The 25352-nt window shown below is 38.4% G+C and overlaps 1 protein-coding gene across 1 annotated transcript in view; it reads left to right on the forward strand.

Moving 5' to 3' along the window:
• Positions 1-25352, forward strand: part of LOC121081394 (histone-arginine methyltransferase CARM1-like) — an 81135-nt gene that overhangs the window by 23537 nt on the left and 32246 nt on the right. Inside the window, exons 2-4 of the mRNA XM_040580412.1 lie at positions 5026-5151; positions 20111-20217; positions 20421-20525. Coding sequence (XP_040436346.1) covers positions 5026-5151; positions 20111-20217; positions 20421-20525 — 338 coding nt within the window. The remainder of the gene's footprint in view (positions 1-5025; positions 5152-20110; positions 20218-20420; positions 20526-25352) is intronic.

The following is a 25352-nucleotide window of genomic DNA, read 5'->3' on the forward strand; positions in this document are numbered from 1 at the left end:
GGAACTAATTTCTCTCACTCACAGAGAAGGTAGTGTATGTGACCTGTTCCCATAGGCTTAGTAAAGAATAATTTATTATTTTTTTTTAATGATGACTTTCGGGACAAGGAAAAAGGAAATGTCCTTGGGACCCTCCTGTAGTAGTCTGTTTGTATTACAAATAAAATAAAATATACACTGAGACATGGAATTCATGGTCTGAAGTCTAATTTCAAGGAGCTGCATTGAAGAGTAGAGTGTTTTTGCCTTATGTTAGGGGACACTGTACTACTGTCCTGGGTATAAACAATGCATGTTGTAGTTTGTGAATTTCATGTTTCTTTATGAATTGCAATCTTTTGGCTTACCCTTTGGCTTTCTCTTAGAAAATAGTTTGGGGTTTTTTGAAGATAATGTAGTAGCAGAAGGTCTTCCTTTTGTCTTTGCCATCCCTTCCTAGTTTCAAATGTAGCTGAACTTTGGCTTTCCAAATACCAGCCCTTCATGGCTGGATAGATAGATTCATTATCCAAGTTTTTGCTTTTTTTGCAATAAATATGTGAAATGAATGCATGATACTTCTGTAGAGATTCTGAGTTGCATATGATGGCTGTGGTTTTAGGGGTATCAAGCAACCAGCAAAACGAAGAAGCTCCTGTGATATGACCTGTTTGGTATGATCTTAGTGTGATCACTTCAACTGTACTCTAGGAAATCAAAGTAGAATAAATTCATAATTACAACCCATACAGGTAGTAAAAATTGTATATATATATACAATATTATGTATATACAGAATAGATACTCTATATATATACACACATGCAATAGATAGAAGTTTCTAGAAGAACGTAAGTAGAAATAACAGTTAAAGCATTTTAGTATGCTTGTCTGCATGTTTAGATCAAATAACAATTGTTTTGGATTTCTCTCTCTATTCATAGTTACTGATTTCTCAAGAAACTTCCCAATGACTCATCTGATACTCTTCAGCAAACGTAGTGTGCCTAGGTTTCTTTACCAGTATAGGAGCCAAGCTCAGACTGCATGTTTCTTTTCACACAGGCCTCAATATTTAGGATTCTGTTTAACTTCAGATCAGCCTCATCTCCAGAGGTTACTGACTGTTCACTTAAGGAAGAAGGAACCTTGAGGCTCTTGCCAGTCTTTTGACTACCTTCCATCTCTTTGGAAGTGCTGCTTTTCCTGGGTTTGGCTGGGTACTGTCGTCTTTGCCCTGAATTAAATGTAGCCTGTGAATGTCTACCCTAAAGTTTGACTATCCTCAGAATAAATTAATATGCATTGTGAGATAAGGTTTTCCATGCTTAGTAGGGTGGCGTTCAGCTCTTATATGGATAATCAGTTTGCTTTTGGATGGATCGCTGTTAACACAGCTCTTGTTACTGTGCTAACTGTTGGGGATTTGTTTAGTCTGAAATAATCTCCGTATAGGTGACATGTATTTTTGTTGCATTCAGAGGAGACGAATCTTCATTCTTCTGATGCAACAGACTTTTGAAGCATCTTGTAATTAGTACATTTATAATGAGAATTTAACAAAATCCTTGTAAGTGTGTAATCTTAAAAAAAAAGTCGGATCATTTAACAGGTAAATAAAAACCCCCAAACAACACTGTAAATTGAGACCTGAATAGGAAAAAAGGAGATCAACATGTTTTCATCATGCTCCATAATTATTCCATGTTACATATTCTGAATGTAAAATATATTCTGAAGATGAATATAGAAATATTGTTCTTTGAAGATTTTATTATAACTGTGGAATGTTGTCAGGCAATTTTCTGCAGTTTTCTGAATAACAGTCTCTGTGTTTGGACCTTAGACATTACATGCGCAGGCATTTATCCTTATTTTTCATACAAAATGTCAAATATTTTAAAGTAACTCCCAGGTGTGTATATATATGTGTATATATATAATAAAAAGCCTTGCATAGTCTGCATTAGGCCTGTGGCCTGTTCCTACCAATGGCAATACTGTTTTTTACAGAACTGTTGCATACAAAAATGCCAATACAGCTATGCTATATCAATGTGCTTATGTGAGAGTTCAAAAGAAGTCCCTATCAGTTCTGTGTGCTTCTGATTCAGTGGGGTAACAGGCCTTTGCTTTAGGTACACCACTGTCTCAAAATTTCCTACGGGCCACCTCAGTAAAGAGCCTGGCTCCATCTTCTCAAAGACCTCCACATAGGTGTTAGGTCCCCTGAAAGCCATCTCCAGGCTGAATAAACATCCCATTTTGGGCCTCCAGTAAAAAAAAAAAAAAAAAAAAAAAAAAAAGCATTGATAAAATCATAGAAAGTTTGTATTGGAAGGGACCTTAAAGATCATCTAGTTCCAACCCCCCAGCCATGGGCAGGGACACCTTCCACTAGCCCAGGTTGCTCAAAGCCCCGTCCAGCCTGGCCTTGAGCCCTTCCAGGGATGGGGCATTCACAGCTCCTCTGGGCAGCCTGTTCCACTGCCTCACCACCCTCGTAGTGAAGGATTTTTTCCTAATACGTCATCTAAATCTACCCTCTTTCAGTTTCAAAACGTTACCCCACATCCTGTTATTACACTCGCTGATAGAGTCCCTCTCCATCTTTCCTGTAGACCCCCTTTAAGTACTGGAAGGCTGCCATAAGGTCTCCCTGGAGCATTCTCTTCTCTAGGCCAAAGAACCTCAGCTCAGCCTCTCTCCACAGCAGAGGTGTTCCACCCCTCTGATCATTTTTGTGGCCCCACTCTGGACCCACTCAAGCAGGTTCATGTCTTTCCTGTGCTGGTGGCTCCAGTGCTGAACACAGGACTCCAGGTGGGGTCTCATAAGAGCAGAGCAGAGGGGCAGAACCACCTCCCTCGACCTGCTGGCCACGCTTCTTTTGATGCGGCCCCGGATATGGTTGGTTTCTGGGCTGCGAGCACGCACTGCCAGCTCTTGTCCAGTTCTTCATCTGCTGATATCCCCAAGTCCTCCTCTACATGGCTGCTTTCAATCCACTCATTGCCCAGACTGTATCCATGTTTGGGCTTGTCCCAGCCCAGTGCAGATCAGTATGTATGAACTGAGATACAAGTAAAAAGACAATTTCATGTGTGTGCCGAGAGTGAGCTAGAAATGTGTTGGTTCACTCCTGTATTGCTGTACATTGAGAGTATATTGTTTTTATAGCTAGCATGAGTGTTTTCTTAGTATTGAATACTCTAAATAGCTGATGCAGGTTATATAAATTTTTGAAAGTTCATGTGGAAGATGACATTGATGGTTATAAGTGGAAGAAAAACTTGCATATTGAGAAATGTAAAAGCAATGTGCTTCAGCCAGGACTTCTGGAACAGCAGAAGTCCATGTGCCAACCACTGTGCAAATCTATGAAATACTTCAGCAAACTGTAGTAATCAGAGTTAATTAGGGAACGGCAGCACATGGTGTACAAAAAGAGTACACCAGTGGAGCTGGCTCTGTTCAGCCCAGGGAACAGAAGGCTGAGTGTGCCTTCCTTTAAAGAATGGTGACAGATGGTAGCAAGGCCAATGGTCTGCCTTCAATTTGTTCACAAGCCTAAATTATGGAAGAGGCTACAAATACAAATGAGCATGCAGATGTAAAAGTGTGCCAGCCCAGGTAGGACATATCCCCTTTCTTGACAACATTTTTTGCCTGATTAAACTCTGCTTACTAAGTGGAACACGGTATCTCTTCTGTTCACTTCTCTTCACAGCACATGCTGTGAAGCATAAGGCTTAAAAAAACGCACTGGATGCCTGCATGGTGTGTATCTATATGTCTTCTCACTCTGGTCCTTCAAACCTTATTCGGCAGAACATATACTCAGCAGTGTATAATTAGCTTTCCAGTGAGCTTTTAATAATAATTACTTTTTTATTTCTTTTTTCAAGGTGTGTGTTTTCTTCCCCTTCATTCTGGCTTTCCTTCGTTGTTTTTTTCTCTTGCATACTTTTTAGTATTGCATTGTATCGCTTTTCTGCGTTACTGCCAATTGTGAACTTTTGCTTTTAGCTCTCTTTTTGCCTCTGTTTTGCCTTAAACTTTTTACTTTTTCTAGTTCTGGTGGGGGATTTTGTTTGTTTTGGTTTATACCTTATCCCTAGAAGCATGAAATATGGATGGGAGAGCATAATAAACATTTGTTGTCAGCAAAGTGGACTAAAATGCATGAAAGAATGGTCCAGGAATATGAAGTCCTGGAGCTTTGCTGCTTGAGTGATGAAGATACATATAATGCAGAATACCCATAACTTAAAAGCTTTACCGATTGTAGCCCGTGTTCATAGCTGCCATTTGCATGAAGTTCCCTTTCAGACCTCTTTCAGTTTTCTGAAAGTGCTAAAGTGCATCTTGCTTTGATGTGCTCACGCAGTTGCCTCCTGACAGCTGTGTGGCCGATCAGGAGACGGTGTGTACTGATGTACTGCACCACTTAAGCCTCTGATACTGGATTCCCCTCCCCAAAGAGCACAGTACATAGGCTTGCCCTCTGCTTTTCCTAGCTCTGAAGTACTGGTGTGTTCTTCTTTGTCTGGTTTTTCTCTCATGTGGTATGTTTGTTGAGATTTGTCATGCATGGTGTGGTACGTAGTGTGTTTTTACTAGAAAAAGCTGGTTTACTTCTCATTTAGTCAATGTTACTGTTCTCTGACTCTTTACCCTGACATTTCATTTGCCAGAGCAGCATCTCTAGAGGTTGCCAGGACATTGGCACACAGAGTTACAGAAGCAGAAGTAGGAAAAAAGTTAATTTTAGACCTTATTAGGATCCGGGTAAAAATTCAGTCAGGTCTTTTTCTATATTCTGAGGACAGGGCAACTTCAAGAAACTATGGTGATAACTGTGATGGAAACTGTCAGTTACTGAAGAATTGGCTTAAGAGTCATGTTAGAGAAAGTGTATTTTCACCAAGTTGTGTACTTCAGATACATGGTTATGTATGTTGTTAATCAAAAAGGACATGTAGTTCTTTATATTGTTTTGGTTTTAACTGCTAAAAGTTTTCTAAAGTACTTTTTTCCCTTCAGCTGATGGAGTCTGTGTGTTTAAATGCTTGGTTAACAGAGACACTGAATACTGTCGTGTGGGAAAACAGTCTGTGTTAATTACGCTGGGATACCACAGTGCCTTGCTTCATTTCAAATCACAAGCTGGTAAGTGCATCTTGCATTTCTGAGTATCTGCACCTTCCTGCCATGACATTGGTGACATTCGCTTTAAAACATGTCATCTTCTACCTCTGTTTCATGCTGGGTATTTAAATATTACATTTGTTATGAAGATTTGTGCAACTTCATTTGCATCTAACACTCCAGCTGCCTTTTGTGGAGTACGGACCATTCACACAGCAGAATTAACATTTTTGCAGAACTACAGATTAATTTTCTGAAGAAGGCAAATGCAGATAACACATTCAGATGCAGATAACACTTAACTTCATAAACGCTAATAACTGGTAAATTTAATGCTTGGTGTGGGCAATCTGCCACTGGTTTCTCCCCATTCAGAAACTGTCTGCAGCTCTGTTTCTCAGTAGAGGTAACTGGGGTAGTTTAACATACACCTTCAGTCCTTAGGTGTGTGTAGTGATGCTGAAAAAGAAACCCACTCTGTTGCAGAAACATGACTGTATTTTTGTAGAATGTTGAAGTCTGTATTTTTATAATTCTACCTGACTTGCGGTTTTGTAAATCAAACACATGATACTTTTTAATATGTGCTATCCTCGTACCAAATTTTGGAAAAGCATTCTTAGTTTTTACACAAGGTAATTCAGAAGGCTGCCTGTTTATTCTGAGTAACGTTAAACAGTTGCATGATTCTACGAGCACAACTCATTTTGAAATTCTGTAACTGTAGGTAACATACAATGTCCTCTTTAGGAATAACCAGGAGTTCTTATATAGCAACCTATATCAGTAGGCCTGGTGATTTCCAGGAGGCCATTGTAGTTATTTCCATTGTATATTGTATGGCACAGAGCAATTGGATTTGATTTTTGGCAGCTAATTTAAAGACACATACATGTTTCAAAGCATCAGGTGCTGAGAATTTTATGGGTTTCAATGGGTTTGTTTGTGCTGTGAGTTGCTAGTTCTGTGTCATGTAGACACAACACATGAACACTTGACTCCCACTTTACTAGAAAATACAGGTTTTAGACTAACCTGATTTTTTCAGTTGGGTGCCAAATCTTGGTGGCCTTTGAAGTCCCACCTGGTTACAGCCTTCCATCTATATCTGCCAAGAAAAATGTTTCCAACCTCTTACCTTACTAGAACAATACCAATTTAGGCTAAGAATGTGAGTGTCTGTTGGCTTTTTTGTCTGTGTATCTGAGTGTCACAGTTCAGTATTGTGCTTCCTTTGAGTTAATTCTCTTGAGATGCAATACAATACTCTCTTACAGAGACCCACATCATAACTGAAGTGATAATTGACATTAGGTTGTTTACTGATTTATTAGCTCACTGCTGAGATAATTAGCTAGTAATTAAGGAGAACAGGCAAGTTTTTCAGTACTTCAGTGCTACCATGTCTTGCCTACCTAGGAAGTTTCTGATTCCAAAAGGCACTGATAACGCCTTGGGACCCCAAGGCAAAAGAATTTTCTTTTAGTGTTCTTCCCTACCTTTACAAACAAGTATTCGAAAAACTATCCCACAAATTTCTGTACAGTTTGGTATTTTTGCCTGAGAGGAGTGCCTTGAAGATTAAGTGGTGAATTCAGTCTTCTCTTTAGCTATATCCAGCAGTGATTTGTATTTATTAATATAACTTCATGCTGTGAAATAGATAAGAACAGTATAGGTAGGTCTCTTAATTTATTGCTTGTGATTGCTTGTTAATGTGACAAAATGGAGTGTTTTCTCTATATTTTTCATCTTTAAAACTCAGGGGGAAAGAAATTGAAATGGCCTGTTAGTCCTTGTAACAACTCACGGATAAAACAACAGGAATGTAATGGATTGGTCAAAGTAAAGTCTGTTCACATTAACTGGCAAACCTGTTGATATCAAAGGGAATGTGTTGGGTGCTGTGTTAAGCTGAAAGTTACTTACATGATATTATTTCCCCGTGCCATAGGAGTAGCTTGCTGGTAGCTTCTTCTGCGTGTCCAGTATATCAAATAGCACCTAGTCTTGAGAAATTTACATGGTTTTACAAAGAAGTCAAGACCATAGAGTGGAAGCTAACCTTTTGTTGTGTGCTGTGTACAAGTGTAGGTGTTACTGTCAGTTTTATGTCTTTGCAAATGTGTATATGTGTGTAATAAATAAAACTAAAGCTGTTCTTAAAAAATGGACTGAAAACTCCTTTTTCATACATTAAAAGAGTTATGAAAATGCATTGTAAAAGTCTTGGGTTTTTTAAGTCCTCTGTCTTTCCGGAAGATAGAGGAAGATGGGGAGTGAGGAACAGAGGAAGAGGGAAATTCATGCCCTGCTTGTGCCTACACAGAGAGTTGCTGTTCTGGTTCCAGCATTTAGACAGTCATAAATCATAGACTGTATCTTTCATTTCCTGCTGAACATATGTTATCCATCTGAGTAGGATCAAGCAAGCAATAAAAACGAAAAGTTAGTAGCCTACAGGCTTTTCTTTCAAAAACAGAGATCATTTATCTGTAACAGACCAACCAACCAGTCTGTAGCTCATCTGTGGCAGACTTGGTATGTAGCTCTCTACTCCTTGGTGGAAATGGCCTGCTTAATTTAGCATGGAATTAGTTCATGAGCATAGGATGAATTGTTCTTTCAGGGTTGTGGTATAATGCACGTTCCTTTCTTTGAAACCTCATAACCTGGTCTCCAGCCACTTCCATAGTGTATCCATGCATTGGACATGCCAATAGTTTACTAGCAAAACTCACCTTGAAAGTTGCCTGCCAGCTGTAATAGCTGTGCCACTTACATAGAAGCACAATACAGGTGAAGAAAAAAAAGTGTTATTTACAGTTTTCCGTTACTTATAGCATATAGTACTTATGGATCTCCACATAAAGAACTGAGCTAGAGACATATGAGTGTGTGTGTGTATCTGTAGAGAGACAGAGATATGTGAAATATTTTAAAGGCATACATGGAATTTTGTGTGTGTAAGCATACCTGTTGTTACTGCAGTATACTTCAAACAAAGGAACATGGTATGTCTTATGGTGATTTTTTCCCCAAAATTATTATTTCATGTAATGGCATATAGATCTGATGAGCTATGATGCCATTAGTAAGTCACGCAGTGCAGAAGAAACTGAACAATGGGTGCTGGGGCCTTGGTATATAAACTATACTCACTGGGAAAGAAGGCAAGAATGAAGGGTGTGTTTACTATGTCTAGTCTGATTACATAGACTAAACGACCACTGATGACATTTATTCCTGGAGGGCATATTTTGATTTAATTTAATCCAGAAGGATTCCAGTTAGTGTGTACTGAGACCACTTGGTCATGCAAACCAGAGCAACTGTAAGTGGGTACAGCTAATGAATATGTCTCAAGACCTACAGGTTGCAAGGAAGCTGTTCAGCTGTTTAAATCTAAGAATTTGTGTCAAATAATAAATTATATGAAGTACCAAATGACTCTCAGGTTTCTTGCTGGTTTTCTGTTTAAAGTAGTAATTCTGGTTTTCAGAAAAGAAAAAGAAGTTTTGTTACCTGCATCTTGTTTTATTTGAGGTAATTTAGAAAGCAATTCAATTCACAAATGTCTAATCTTGCAGTTTGAAATTCGTGGAGATATTTTATTGTGTAAACAATGAGGTGCAACTTGTTGAGAGGAGAACTTAATGCATTGACTGTAATTGCATCTCTGCAATTCACATTGATTTTTAAATCCAGCATTTGCTAGTCTCAGAGAAGCGGTAGGAGGTTGTACTACTGGAGCGACTTAAAAAAAAAACAGAAAGGTTTTTACTTTTAAGCCATACTACATGAAATGTTGTAATCCCTAACTTCTCACCTCTGGGGCAGAAACTTTGGTTCTGTGCCATACTCCAGTTTCTAAATTACTCCACTGTCACAAAGTGGCTCTGAGCTTTGTAGGTGCTTTTTCCGAGTTAATTCATTTATGCGGCTGACCCAAACAGCTGGGTGGGCTTTGGGAGCACGCAGCAAACAGTTTGACCTGTTCAGCCAGAACAGATTAAGTGTCTAATGGAAATTTTCCAGGCTGTATTTGGAGCTTCGGACTGTGGTGTGCAAGAACGTATACCCATGATGTGATTTTGGAGACTGCTGGTCTCTTTGCGAATCTTTAACAGAGAGGCTGCCACCAGCCATGCCTCCTGCTGTGTCTGTACCCATTAGTTCTGCTGTTCAAACCTCTGGGTTTGCCATTGTCTCACTGTGGTTTTCTGTGCCATTACTTTATTGATCCAGTTAGAGGCAGCCATTTGCAAGTTTTGTGGTGTTCTGAGCTGCCTCACTGTGTGTGTTCAAGGTGGCAGGATCTACAAGGAAGCCCAAGATCACTTACGGCATTACTTGTGTCTCCAGGCTTTCCCTGAACATTTCTGTGGGAATGATTTTAGCATTAGCATTTTAAAGTATTGGTTGATTCTGATTCCTGGAGGACAAAATAAAGGGAATTGTAAAAAGATCAATCACTTCTCCCTGGGGTTTGGGTAACTCATAACATTCTGGTATTTTCAGTGGGTTTATTCTGGGCTGGTTTTTTGCTAGTTAATATTACTGTTTGGCTTACCAGATATGGTCTGATATTTTTTTTCTTTTCTTCTGTAGGCAAGCAATTTAGGGTGATTTTCCCACACTCTTAGGAAAAATTACTCTATGGAGGATTTTAAATGCATTGCTTTTTTACTCCTGTCTGCCTGTTGTTGTGGTTTAACTGCAGCTGGCAACTAAGCACCATGCAGCTGCATGCTCAGCCCCCCACCCCACCTACCCCCCAACAGCGCAATGGGGAGGAGAATCGAGGAAAAGGTAAACCTCATGGGTTGAGAGAAGCACAATTTAATAATTGAAAAGAAACAAAATATCATTATTGTAATAATAATAGTAATAACAACAATTGTAATGAAGAGGAGAGAAAAAAAGAATAAAAACTCAAAAAAAAACAACCAGTGAATTGCAATACAATTGCTCACCACCTGCTGACCGATGCCCAGTGGGTCCTTGAGCAGCAATCAGCGGGCCCTGGCCAACTCCCCCCCCCCCCCCATTATATATGCTAAGCGTGATGTTCCATGGTATGGAATATCCCTTTGGCTAGTTCAGGTCAACTGTCCTGCTTATTCTCCCTCCCAGTTTCTTGTGTACCTGCTCTCTGGCAGAGTAGGGGAAACTTGAAAAGTCCTTGATTTAGAGTAAGCACTACTTAGCAACAACTGGAACGTCAATGTTTTATCAACATTATTCTCATACTAAATCTAAAACACAGCACTGTACCAGCTACTAAGAAAAATAATTAACTCTATCCCAGCCAAAAGCAGGACACCTGTAAATGACAATATTGCAGTGCCAATTCTGTGTTGAAGGTGGCAACATGCTTGTATTGGGAATTTGCCCAATCATTCAGGGTGTTTAAATATCCATTTAGTTCTAATCTCTTATGTTCTGGAAAAGTGGAAGAGATTGGGAGTGGATGAGTGGATAGTTGTTTAAAACAGACATCACAGCCCAGTGAGGCAAGCTGTATCTTAGACATGTTGGCAGTATTTTGAAAATTAATAGCTGCTAATTCAGTGCTACCAGATAGTGTTTTCATGTGGGGCACATCTGTGGCCGCAAGCCTAGAAGGGGCTCTTGCTATTTTTACATACCAAGACTTTCAGCATTCTGCCTATTTAAAACCAGAAAACACAAGTGAACCACCTGCATCAACCACATCTTAGTATTTCCATTTCATCCAGCTACACTGTATACTTAACCAAAAGATCTTCCTTCATTAAACTGTAATTTATATTTTGAGGAAGTTTGTTTACATAAAAATAATCCATTCTTTTGAGGAAGAATAACAGAAGGGGTCTAATCCCTCCTAGTTTAATGGTTCCCAAAGTATAGTTTAACTTCAGAAGTTTTGCAATAGCACAATAATTTGTATAAGCTTTATGTAAATTTTACTAAAACTTAAAAACCCATTTCTCACTCAGTTGTGTAATACAACTCTAATGGCTGTTCTAAAGAAATTGAAACATTTATATTTAGATACTTTATAATGCCATTTTACAAATAATGACTATTCTTTCTGTAACATTTTTGTGTGAGATTGACACAGTGGGGGAAGCATTTGCATCTGCTAGTTCACACTGCTTTGGAGTATGGTTGCAGCTTGAAATTAAAGGTTCTTTATTATTCTTCTTGATAATAACTGTTTTATCAATTTAGCTTCATTTTTGGTTTATATCAATGTGACTCACTAATGAGTGGAATGTTCTATTGGAAGGAAATAGATTTTAGTTAGGAAGTTTAGCTTGGAGGTGATAGAGTATTTTGCTTTCTGCTTAACAAAGTAAGCATATATTACTGACGCTAAAAATAGAAAAGGTTTTTGATTTGTGAAAAGTATGACCTAGGAAACTTAATAATGAGATTTGGAACATGTGGCATCCAGTTCCTGATGTGGAATGACACAAGGCCATCAGTCATGTTTCCTGTAAAAATGCACAGCTGATTGAGACCCCCGTACACTGATGAAATGCTTACTGACTGAATTGCCAAGCATCTAGTTCTCCTGTGCTGACACTTGAAGTGATTCACTCACTAGCGTGCCTGGGACAAAATCATTCCCATTGTACAAATCCAGACTCATTTAAAAAGTACAAAAGAAGGCTACAGAACTTCGCTGAGTAAGTAGCACTGTGGTAAGTAACCTAGGCTGCAAATTATAATTTAATATTCAGTAATGTTCACAACAAAATGATCTAGTGCTGATATAAATAGTAGTAAACAAGTTCTTAAAATTAACAGAATCCTGTTATTCTAATCTGCTGTGTTTATGGCAATGAATAGCTGTATAATTGATTGAAAGGTATAACACAAAGAGAATAATATTTTGGATAAATTGTCAAGCTGGTGTAAACCCAAGTATTTGTGGGAGCTTTTTCTTTTGAGTCTGTGTGGTGAATGATGTTGGAATTTTACTAGGCTACTTGTAATAGGTGTCAATGTGAATTTCTGAGGTCTAATACATACAACTGAATAGAAGCAAACAGATTTTCTTCCTCATTGGGAAATAACACTCCAGCCTCAGATATCTTGGAGAGTATCTGGCCTTGATAAGCTTACTATTACTGCATGTTTCACTTCATTGCAAAGCAGTCATTTTAATATTTGGGTATTTTGCAATTCTCTTTTTCCAAATGAAAGACTGTCTCACTTGTTAACAGGAGGCAGTCTGACCTGTCTGGTCATTTGGTATAGTCTTCTGTTGAGTTACGGACTTACTTCCATTCACTTTTTTCAAATGTGGCCAAAGTTATGACTGTACACCTCCCATCAGTTACAGGCCAAATATACTGCTTAAGGTGGGTGCTGTGTTTTTAATAATAGCCTGCAGGAGGTAATGCAAAATAATGTGGGAGAAGTGCTTTTCTATGTCTGTTATGCTAATCGCCTTAGCTCAGAAAATCTAACAGCTGCTGGTAAAATATATTTTTTTAATGATTTATTGCAAATAGCATTATTTTGGATTGCTGCTGTGGGGAGTTTGTGAGTTTTTATTCCCCATTGAGTTTTCTTTCCCTTACTCTGTGTACGCTGGTGTTGTGGTTCAACCCCAGCCAGCAGCAAAGCCCCACACAGCCGCTCACTTGCTCCCCCTGCAGTGGGATGGGGCTGTGGATTGGAAGAGTGGAAGTGAGAAAACTTGGGGGTTGAGATAAAGACAGTTTAATAGGTAAAGCAAAAGCCACGCACACAAGCAAACCAAAGCAAGGAATTCACTCACCACTCCCCATGGGCAGGCGGGTGCTCAGCCATCCCCAGGAAAGCCGGGCTCCATCACCCGTAACAGTCACTTGGGAAGACAAACACCATAATGCTGAATGTCTTCCCCTGTCCTTCTTCCCCCAGCTTGGCATCATATGCTACGGAAGATCCCTTTGGCTAGCTCGGGTCACCTGTCCTGGCTGTGTCCCCACCCAGTTTCCCGTGCCCCTCCAGCCCTCTGGCTGGCAGGGCCCAAGGAACTGGAAAGTCTTTGATTTGGTATAAACATCACCCAGCAACAACTAAAAACATCGTGTACTATTAGCATCGCTTTCACACCAAATCCAAAACCCAGAGCTGCATCAGTGACTAAAAAGAAAATTAACTCTGTCCCAGCTGAAACCAGGACAGTTGGGGAGTTTTCCCCTTTCCCAACAACCTTCCAGGTTTATTACTGGAGCCTTTTTGTTTGTGTGTTCCTTCTCCAGCCTCTTCCACTTTGGTGTGGTGAGAGGCTCCATCTGTTTTGAGCAGATGGGTGAGGTGCGCTGTGTGATAGCTTGTGTTTGTGTGTCTGTGTCTTCTGCTTTGAGGATAAGCATTTTGTAAAGAGAAATCAGTACAGCATATCTGCTTTTGCAGGGTGCAGCCATTTGAGTGACAATTTACCACGAATGGAGTATGAATGTACCTGCAGGAAAGGCTACAGGGGCCTGGGGCTTCTGCTCTCTGTTTTGGGAAGGGAGCAGTACGAAAGAGACACCAGAAGCACAGCTCTTTGGAAGGATACTGCTGTTGTCTTTGATCATGGGAACCAATTTCAGCTGGCCTTTTTTCAGTTTCTGCAGTTCAGTTTTTAGGCTATCAGTGCAGTAATATCCCCAGAATATCTCTGACAAGTTATCAGACTGTATAATTGATTAGCATGGGTTTAATGGCCAACAGCAAATGTTGGTTAGCTGAGGTGCGTAGTTAGTCAAAACTTTACAGCCAAGTGCAACTTTCTGTCAAGGTAAAAGTTTTAAAATTAATTTCTGTTTTCAGACTTTAATAGAAAAAAATAAAAGGACGGGGTGTGTGGGGGAGCAGAGAATGAGAAATAAAAATCCTAAGCCTGACTTTCAAAGAAAATGTCTGAGAGTTACATTTTTTATGTTGTTTGCAATTATTTGCAGGGGATTATGGTTTTTTTTCCCTCTTCCTCAACAAGATCCTTGTGAAAGCACTTCAGCCCACAGGAATGGGAGTTTTCCTTGCCTTCTCAAAGGCTAAGAAAAAAGGATAAATTTACACCTGTCTTCTGAAAGCTAATAATGCATTCTATAAGACAAGTTTTGCTCTGAAGAAGCATTTATTACAGGGTAGACTAGAATATGAACTAGGCTTTTTTTGCTGTTTCCTGGTAGCTGCAACCTTATATACAATAAACGCGAGGAAGCATACCCCTTACTGGAAGGTGATTGAGTTGTGAAGTAAGAGCTTGCATGCAGGCAGTTAGTGAAGAGTGCTAATGAGTTTAAGTTACTTTCCAAATTTCTTTTTTACTTTTAAAACAGAGACAGTTTGACTTGCTGGATTTAATTATTTTCTGTGTTATGGGCCGTAGAACACAAGCTTCAATTCACATCAAGGAGGACTTTTGATCCATTAAAAACACAGGTGTTTTAAATCCAGTTTATTTCAGCAGGTAAAATGCATAGATTTAAGTCCTGTGTAGTACTTAGAGCAGTGACTGCAGGTCTTGTAGATGCACCCAGCACTTGAGCAAGTTTTGCAGCTAATTCTGCTGTGCTGGAAGTAAATTAGTGTTCAGATTAGCTAATACAAACCAGATTAGGCTGCATACTCATACTGGTCTTCATTCCAATATTCTCCATTATTTTCAGAACAATCTTCAGATGAGGGTCCTTGAAAGAGAAATATCTGTGGTTTTGGGGGGAGTTTTGAGTTAGGCAGGAGTCTGAGACACTGAAAAGGTATAGATGAAAAGGAAATAAATATGTCAGCTTACCTCTGTCCTCAAGAATATCATGTCATTCTTGTTGGAGTAGGTATTGGAGTTTTACAATGCACGGGAAAGAGTAAATGCACTGTTAAGAGTTAAATTTTAAAACCTTGATTCATTCATTTGCCACTCTTGGAACATAGTTATAACACTTGCAAAGTTTTGAGGGTGTTTTCAACCTGAAGTGATTGGAGTGGTAGGGTCACAAGGGTTTGTTTTTCTGTCAGTGAAAATTATTTCTCTGAAGACAGCCAAAACGGTTCAAAAAGACTCACTGCCATCTTCCCAATTTGCAGTTTTTTTCAGAGAATAATGTAAAAGAAAGAGTTTTGAGGGTGAAATAAGGTGGCTGTGCATAGCATAAAGAAGCACTTCATCAAGAAGCACTTCTGCCCTCGCTCCCCTCCATGCACGTTAATTTTGGATTTTACAGGATAGATTTTTGCTTACATATATCCCCTGATAAGCCACAAAACTTTATCAGCAATCAGGACCTTTTTCTTTATAGAAAAAAGGCTAAAAGCCTGCTTGATTTGCTCAAGGTAATAGAAGTAGTCTCTCAGGACTAGATAGAAGACTCTTGAAGGGGTGACACTTGAAACACTACAGTCAGATGACTAGGCAACACCCTTCAGTAAAAAAGCATTATACTTGAGTCTGCTTTTGAAAAGGTGATAGAAGATTTGAAGAGTCTGCCTGATTGTTCCCTGAGATGAGAGAATCAATTCCTTACATTATCAAAGGAAAAGATACATAGAGTACTGGAACATTGATGAAGGCTATAGGGCTCAGGATTAACAAAAAATATTCTTTGGCTATTCTTGAAAAATATTTTACTGACTTTCAGTTCTGTATGGTTGACTCTTGGTTGCAAAACAGAGTACATGACCCACCAGCATTCTAGCCTGTCAGTGAACCAAACTGGTTTTGGTGTAGATCCTTCTGATCCCCTTACTTTAAATAAAGAAGAAAATCCAGGTTTTATAAAAACCAAGATCAGTTCTGGATTTTTTCCCCCATATGACAGATTAAGTTCCCACATTCTTAGGAAGATCAAAATTAAATTTAGTTTTACAGACCTTGATCAATATGCAGATAAATCCATTATTTCATATCACAAGCAGGATAAGAGAGGTTTCTTTACAGAAAATATAGGAAGAAAACAGCTTAGTGTATTTGCATGCGGAAGCAAATGGAGACAAGACAGGCTGTTTTAAGTTGTTGGATATAGAAAATAGACTTGCTGGATATAGAAAAGGGACTTGAGATCAATTGTTTTCTTTCTTCTGGGGCAGTCTAGAAAAGGAAGAAACGTGGTGTTCCTTGTCCATGCTAAAGAAAAATAAACCTGCTTCTCCATAGTATGGGGTCCTTATTTGGGAAAATTTCTTAAAGCTTCAGCATGTCTTACTTTCAAATTTATTTCTTGTGTCAGTCATGTGCAGACTGTTCACAATACTTCCATTTTTTCTATACTAGGTATCAAAAATTTATTATTTGGCACTTTGCCCTGTCACATAAATGAATGTGTATCTGAACTCTCAGACAATATTTGAAATGGGTAGCAATTGTTATGAATAATTCCTAGGCAATTTGCATTCCCTGAGAGATTTCCATTTATAATCCTTTGACTTTTGCATTCAGACCAAAAACAAAATCCCAAATTCACATCTCCAACAGTAATTCCTTCCTTAAAACATGTTCCTCAGTTTGTATTTACTTATAATTTCCCTCAAGCAGTAAGTAGAAGCAGCTAAAAGCTTTTTGATGAATGTTTATTTATAAGTGTTGAGGGTAAACTAACACCCACTCAATAGATGAGAAAAAGAAAAGAGGAGCAAATTCGTGCTGTAAGGGGGTTTTCCACAGTATATTCAATCAGTGCAGGATCAGACAAGGCCATGAGGAATTCTCAGAGGTAGAATCATTAAGTTTTCCTAGATAAGTTGTAAACCAGTGCCCTTGGTTGCTGTTCCTTTTTTCACAAGAGTGTATTTTTCACTTCCCATCCAACAACAGCAACTAAATTTATATTTCTATTTTTATGCTCAGATGTTTTTTCTCACAGTGTTAGCCACTGATGAATGTGTAGCATGTGGAGTTGGGATTTAAAGTTTGCAAAAACATTGAGATGTATTAGATCTAACACTGTTCCTGTTCTTATTGCTGAATCTTTACTGCCATCTAATAGAGAAGGTTTTAATTCTGTAGTTTTCTTCAGGTTGATGAATGACATGAGATACTTTTCTGCTCTGTAGTCTTCCAGAACCTCTTGGATCTTGCACATAGTCTATCAAGAAAATTTTAAGGGCATCTGAGGTCCATTATGAAAGATTGTGGAGGAACTCTGTCAACCTCTTGTTCTTTCTGTTTTGATGTATGCTTCAACTCAGTACTAGTTTTCTAATTTGCCAGCACTCTGGAGAGCTCCAGCAACAAACATCTTTGGGTAGGAAGAAGTACTGTATCACAAGGAAATCATATATTTTTTTCATAGAATCAAAGAGTAATTCAATTGGAAGAGAGCTCATCTGATCAAGCCACCTTTGCAAAGCAGGTTCAGCCCCAGATTGCTCAGAGCTTTGTACAGTTACGTTTTGAAAAATTCCAAGGATAAAAATTTATACAGCATAACCTCTTTAGCCTTTCCAGTTTTTCTTACAGTACTGTGGTTTTGAAATCCATTCTCATTCCTGGACTCCAGAGACACCACCAAAGTTATTTTTCTGAGATACCAAAAAGTCTCTACAGAGGTAAAAAAAATAATGTGTGAAGAGTGAATAGAAAAGAAAGCATGTCACTGCATCTGTAGCATCGTACCTTCAGATGGGGAAGTGGGGGGGGGGGGGGGATAAAAAAAAAAAAAAAAATTGGGAGAGGCTTAAGACAGTGAGTGACTGTCTGGAAAAAAATATTCACTGTCCAGTGTCAGACTTCCTTCTGGTTTTGTCTCTTCATGCAGAGAAAGAACAGAAGAACTGATCTGGTTTAAGCTGACTTCTGTATCTGCCAGCAGAAAATTTGCATTGGCTGTAATTTGGGCCACTCTTCATTGTCATGGTCCAGTCACTTACTGGGTCATTTTGACCATCACCCCTGTGTGGGAGTGAAAAGGGCATGTTGATGGCATTTGTACCTTTTCATGGCAATTTACAATTACTTCTGGAACAACTTAATTATTTTGAGGCCCCCCATATTACCCAAAATTTGGATGTTGAGTGTGGCATCTTCTTCCTACTGGATCTGACAGGCCATAAGTAACAAAGTGGGACTTTCTTCCACCTGGAATTAATGTGGGAATATTCCACAAAGTGGCGACAAGTAGCTCTATAGCAGATTTCCTCAGCAGGTGAAGTGCATTTGAATAAGCTGGTGAGTTGTGTTTTACAATTTCTGCCATCCTTATGGTCTTCTATTAGAGTAAGGTTAAACTGACCTGTTCATTCATAGCAGAGTACTGCTGTGATGCTTCTTAGAGTTATTGTTTCAGACTTTCAACAAAATTATTTCATTGCATACATTAGACTGGTCATAATTTCAACTGAGAGAAATGGCTTGAACTCTGGGTGCTTACAAGTGGGCTTCATTACATAGGGTAGCCCAGAGGCTCAAGGGACTGTGCCCTCAACTGGTTTGAACTTCTCTGAAGAAGTATGCTGGCTGTCAGGTTTTGGTGTGAAGTTCTTACAGTGAAACAATATATGAGTGCCCCAAATGTGGAGCTTTTTCCATCCAGTTTTCCAGTTTTAGTGATTTCTAGCTAAATAAAACTGGAAAATGTGGATAATAATAACAGAAATTTGTGATGCTTTTGCTGAATTCTATGCTGTTTTTATTGTACACGTTTCCCCAGAATTTAAATTTTTCTACTGAGGATCTCTGTCACAACCATACTTAAAAATACTTTTTTGGCCCATTAAAGATAACTTTGCAACAACCATGGTTATGTTGGGATGTTTGTTTCCATTCCCCAAAAGCATGACTTAGAGCTTGTCCCAACTTCCAAAGCTACAGGGAAAGTCACTTGCTATCTTTTGCATCTGTTTTCTTTTGTAGCTGCCTGCTTCCTGCAGTGGAAGAGGATCAGTGCAACCAAATCTCTGCTTTGAGGATTTCAGTATTTCCTGAAATGATGAAGGAAATTGTCCTTGGTTACTGTATTGAGAAGTCTGTTAATTATGTGTTTCTGCTGACTTCAGACCCTTTGTTTCAAAGGCCATTCAAAATACTGAATTACCTAATTATCTCCAAATAATTAGAGCACTTAGCATGTACTTCCCACTGCACAGTTAGATGCTTCAGGCAGCTGCTATTTTTACTTGAACTGTTGTAGGAGTTTTCTGTCTCTCTGGTTTAGCAAATTATGAATGCGGTGTTGTCTGATTGCTCTGTCTTCTTTTGTCTTTGTATGAATAGAAGATGCAAGACTTCCATCCCTGATTTTATTGTTGTCGTCTATGCTTCCTCCCTGATAATTTTTCCTTACAGTGCTTTTTCTAGATACTTTCTCCACTTACTGGCATGTACCTTAATTGTGGGCATGAAAGAATTACCTTAAGCTTGGGGGTTTGTTTGACCTTAAAAGATAGGGACAAAAGCTCTTGTGTGAACTGGTTATTTATTTTTTACATCCACATTTTTTCCTGTTGCTTACCTAATGTTAGAAGTGATCTTGTCCGCAGAAGCCAAAGGGCTTTAGCTTTTATCTAGGCTGTTTCTAAAGGATGATGACATGGTCCACAGCCTGGCTTTTTAGGCCAATTAAATTTGAGTGGTTTATTCTAGTTTGTAAACCTCCTGACTCACATCCATGCATTTCACAGTAACCCTAAGTGGTTCTCTATGAGGAGCTCCATGTAGTGTAGATTAACCTGAAATGGTAGGTTGAGGCTTATGTTCAGTTCTTAACTCTGTTAAGTTCACTATCACAGGTGTTTGCAGGAGTTAGCTAACCTGAATGGGGAATATTTGTCAACATTGTTGCATGTATCCAGGTGCTTCTTAAAATCTTTTGATGCTGGCCAGATCTTTGCAACAGCTTTTGTCTGTTTAATGCAGTTTGAAACTGTTTACTGTGTATTTATGAACACCATAATCCAAATGAAGCATTCCTCTCAAGTGTGACTGCATGTGTTCTTATCTTGTCATTGGATGTTTATTGTAATTATTTTTATCTTTGTGTTTTTCGCTATCTTTGTGTCTTTTTTTCTTTTCCAGAATACAATACATTTTCAAATGCATTGAACAGATCCTGTAGCCAAAAGAAGGAGAACTCTCTGTTCAGTCAGCGAACAGATGAAGCATCTGCTGCTCAGTATTTTCAGGTAACGAAACTTCACTGCCAGTTTGTGAAATCTAAGTTATTGTTGTTTACTCGACCTTAGTCACCAGGTCAGTTAGAAAGATAGCTTAGGTTTATTCAGAGGGTGGTCAGGACCTTGGTAATTTAACTACCATGTAATTTAAGGTAAGATTGATAGGAGATAGGCTTTATCTTTTTTCTGTTTTTCCTCTCCTTCCCTTTTAGTTTTATGGCTGTCTATCTCAACAACAGAATATGATGCAGGATTTTGTGAGGACGGCCACTTATCACAGAGCTATCCTACAGAACCACATAGATTTTACAGACAAGGTAAGCTCTGTTAAGAGTCTTAAATGTTCCGGTATACTGCTTAGGGTCTAAACTTCAGCTTGCCCTGTAAAGCAATACTGATCAGACTGGAGCCTTTTCTCACCTGGGACTTCATGCATAAATATATTAATTCATGTGTGCTTGATATAGTAATATTACTGTCAAGCACTTGGATGACAATGCATGATGGTGATGGTACATCCTCAGGATGAAGGGCACCAAACATAGACCCAAACACTAGCTACATTTGGCATCTTGGAGTTCATATACAATATTAGTTTCCTTATCTTAACTGTTGGATGTGTATTTGCTATTTTGCCATATAGTCTTGCAAATACCTGTGAAGGTATTCTAGTTTATGTCTCTATCATGGAGGTCTAGACTGAATTTTTTGCACCCCACAGCCATTACAAATTGAGCAAGCACATAAGTGGATGCTGTGACTTCGTTTGTACAAGGCAAAGATTTAGAAACAACGTAGAAACTTACAACTTCAATTGCCAACCTCATCTCTAAAATATGTATTTAGGTCTCGAAGACTACTGTAAGGAATAGATTGATGATTATTACTTCTTTACCAAGTCCTCTGCCTCCCACATTGTCCAAACCACAAACTTCAGCAAAAGATAAAAGAAAACTTACACTGGGGAAATGTAGGATAGTCTGTCTCCCAGCCACATATTAAGTCGTTTTCTAATTTTATCTTTTTAGGCTACTTGAAATGCAAAGCATAGGACAAGTATATTTTTTACAACATTTTTTTACTTTGTTTTTTCTATTGCAATTAGTCACACTAACTAGAGACTTTCTGACACTATCCAGGACCCCTCCACATGCACACTCTCCTCTGATTCCACCCTTAATACAGCAACAAATTTCAAAATATAATCACATTATGCAGAAAGTTTCTCCTTTAGTAAGATTTTTAATTTATCAGCTTTCTAATTATGTTATTTTGATTTTATGTTGTGAGGCAAAGGAGGATGAAAGTTCTAATTTTCATCGTATCTTTCCTCAGTTGTGTCAATTTTTGTTGTCTCTTATTAGGTAGTCTTCCTTCTGAGGTCACTGTTCTCAGTCTTGTCTGTCTTTCTGTACAAAGGAATTGTACATGCCCTGTTATCATTTTTGCCCTCTTCCTCAATGTCACCATTAATTCTGCAGCACCTGTTTTGAGAATGATTGGCTGATGTTATGAATGGTATTGTAGACAATGCCATACAACTGATTTATACTGCAGAATTCTAACTTCCTAGTTATTTTTTAACTGTACTTCTCATAAAACTTGACTTTTTTTCCTGGGACTGCATCTGTCCATTGACGATTGATCTTCACCAAACAATTCATAATGGTGCCTAGGCTCTTTGTTGTTGTTCTTGTTGATGATGATTCATTTAGAACTTGGATGGTACATGATTAATATATCAGCACTGAGTTTAATTTGTGCATTGTCCAGTGGCCTACCTTAGCTAGCTCTCTCTGTTCTTTAATCACTGAGTGTTGTGTCGTCTGTATATCTTGCTATTGCACTGCTCATCTGTCTTAAGAAAATAATAAAAACCACAAAAACTATTGGACTACATGTGTCCTTCTGTAAGCAAATAGGTAGTCTGTAAGCAGCAGCCTGGCAGGAATATCAGCTGAGACCATGTAAGGTCTGTTTATGACGTTTGGGCAGCAGACTGCAAACAAAAACAATGGAGAAAATGAAGCTGCAATTACTATTTTTTTTACCTTGTCTTTTTTTTTGTCTTCTCTCATTTTTCTTTCCTTTCTTTCATCTTTCTGTGTGCATTTTCTTTTAGAAAGTGCCTCTGACTCTAACTCACGCCAGTACAAATGTCTTTATTGCATCACAGAAAAGAGTCTTTAATAACGTATAAGCAAATACCAGACAAAATATTTCCCTTTAAATGTGTAGCATGTTTATGGCCAAAACGAGGAGAGTTATAGGTGTGAAATTTTTCTGAATTGTTTTAAGATCGTTGTGTTTTAACTATGAATTATGTTCAGTAATTAATTCAAATTGAGCTGATAATATTTCTTTGCTATGCAACTTAGGTAAACTATGCTTCTTTAAAAACTACACTTAACTACTTACTTTCATAGAAATGAAACAAACCTTTAAGAAATGAAACAAATAGGTTTCAGTCTCTGTAATTTCTTTCAGGCCTGAGACAATCCTCTTCTATTTAATTCAATGAGGTTAGTAAACTAGTGATGTGCACAGGGCTGCTCCAGTTTGCTGTAGGCATCAGAATCAAACCCCAAAGCATGTGGTACTGGATGATACCAGCTGGGTAAGTGGTGCTGCTGTATCATTAATGGGTTACGTTTTGTACTGGAATGTGTAACTTGAATATATGGTGAAAGAAACAGCAGAGAGAGGAATTTATTTGCTATTGGTTTCCCATGTTATAATGCAAAAGGCAGATTTATCTCTGTAGGTAACATATCCATTCTGGTTTTGTGCCTGCAGTAAGGAATTCAGGTTTTGCATGCTCTGCATCTGTAGGAGAATTGTGCTGCTCTGCAGTAGTACAGCTTGGTTGCTTTTCCTCTTGGTTTATTTATTTTCCCAACTGTTGGAGATGCCTTGGCTTCTCTTCAGCATACCTAATAGTAAGACTGTTATAGGCTGAGTGCCACCTAGAAAATGATCTCTCTTTTTCCTGATTCTGTTGAGAAATAGCAATTGTCAGAATAAATGTAGCTGAAAAAGTTGAACTACCTACATTGTGGCAAAATGCTTTCCCATGAGAACCTGAGAAACCCATTGTGCTGAAACTTGATCTGTTGGAAATATAGCAACTATATTCATCTTACATCCAGAAACTATAAGGCAGGCAGAAACATTTAATGATGGTAGTGAGGAGGTAAAAAAGGCAAAAAGGACATAATTATTTTAATACCTCCGTTTTTGGAAAAAGTTTTATTTAGTTGCTATTTGCTTTTTTTCCTACCTACTGTGCATTTCCCCAATATATTTCTTTACCATCATTGCCTCCTTCCCTAAATTCTGTAGTAATTTATTCTACAAACACTTTTGCCTATAGTGAAGGAATATCTGGTGATAAAGTATATTTTTTTCTTATTCTAGGCTTTGGTTTTGAAAAAAACTTGTTACACTTTCTTACACAGATATTATCTGAGTTGTGTTGGACAAAATTATTTCTGGACCCTTTGAGAGGGTTCTTGATGATAAATTCAAACATTGTCTATCAGAGGTAAGCTGCTTCAGGACAAACTGAGGGTAGTGCTTGGATTGACCATTTATGTCTATTGAAGCTTAGAAGAGTAAGTAGAACTCATTCAGAATCTGAGGCTGGAATGTTCACAGTAATATTGTAATTCTTACTGGCATATACTCCTTTATATTTACTCTTAGAAGGAGTCACCTTAGAGCTTTCACTGTTTTTTTTAGTAAAACTTTGTCTTAGATTTTGAATTGTTTTAGAGCCAGAAGGGGAAGTTCAAAGTGTTTTAATTGGTTATGCTAAAAGAAAAAATGCTTATAACTAAATTTTACAGTAGCAGTGTAAAATGTTTTTTTTTCCAAACAGAGTAAAGGCTGACAAATTACTACTTCTTTTGAAAATAAGCCTTTTGGGTTTTTTCACACGTAGTCTATTTATGAATAGCTTACTTAAAAGCAAAGCATCTAGAACTAGGTGATCCTGGATGAAGGATCACACAAATTAACCATTCACATTGTGCAGTCAAAGGCATATGCTGGGGCTAGGGTGGAAGAGTATTTTCTGTATATAATCTTGCTGATACATAGTAATTTGGAATTATAAATGTCATTGTAGATATATGACATTTTTACTTTTATTTTTATGTGTTCACCCTGTTGTTGCTCTTCCTTGTTTGACCTCTGCCCCCCATACTTTTTATTTAAAACTGCTTTTCAGGACTCTAATTGTGCAAAAATCTTGTACACATGAGTACTTGCACATGTAATTCCCATTAAATTCACATTAGGAAAGCTATTCATCTGTGTAGCTGAAAGCAGGAGCAGTACTGAACTGCGGTCCTGTGATCAGGAGAGTAAGGTGTAGGTTATTCCTGATTCTCATGTCTGGTAATTGCTGAAGTAGCTGCATTCACATTTGAAAATAAACACTGAAGCACATACAATCTACCACCTTTCCTCTCAGTATGCATGACATCGTCATCAGCCAGCTACTCGTTATTTATTTTAAAATTCTTCTTTTCAGAAAGAATCATACTAGTACTTTCACAGCACTTTGTCTTAATGACTGCTCTTAAAGCTCTGTTAGGATGCTTTTCCTGTCTAGTGGGGCTTTCTGTAGGAGGTACCAGTGATAACAGCAGTGCCACTTGGAGAACAAGGTGTGCCATTGCAAGATAACTGGATTAAAGTAATTTAGGTCAGGAAGAACTATGGACATCTCTAGTCTCACCTGTACTGAAAGCAGGGCCATCTAGACCAGGTTGCTTAACATCTGTCCAGTTACCTTTTGAATGAATTCAAGGGTGGAGATGCCACAGACTCTGTAGGAAACTTCTTCCAGTGTCTGACAACCCTCATGGTGAAAAAGTTTTACTATATCTCTTGGAATTTCTTGTGTAACAACTTATGTCCGTGGCCTCTTGCCCTATTGCTGTGTGGTTCCTTCAAGAACAGTCTGTCTCAGTTCATTAGGCATACGAAGACAGCAGTAAGCTCTCCTGTTTGCCTGCCTCCTCTTGCTAAAACCAGACAAACTGATTTCTCAAGCCTGTCTTTATACCTCATGTCCTTCAGTCCCCTCATTATCTTGGTGGACATCCATGGGACTTGCTGCAACATGTCAGTGTCTG

This window comes from Falco naumanni, chromosome Z (genome assembly GCF_017639655.2).
Source record: "Falco naumanni isolate bFalNau1 chromosome Z, bFalNau1.pat, whole genome shotgun sequence".
NCBI lineage: Eukaryota > Metazoa > Chordata > Aves > Falconiformes > Falconidae > Falco > Falco naumanni.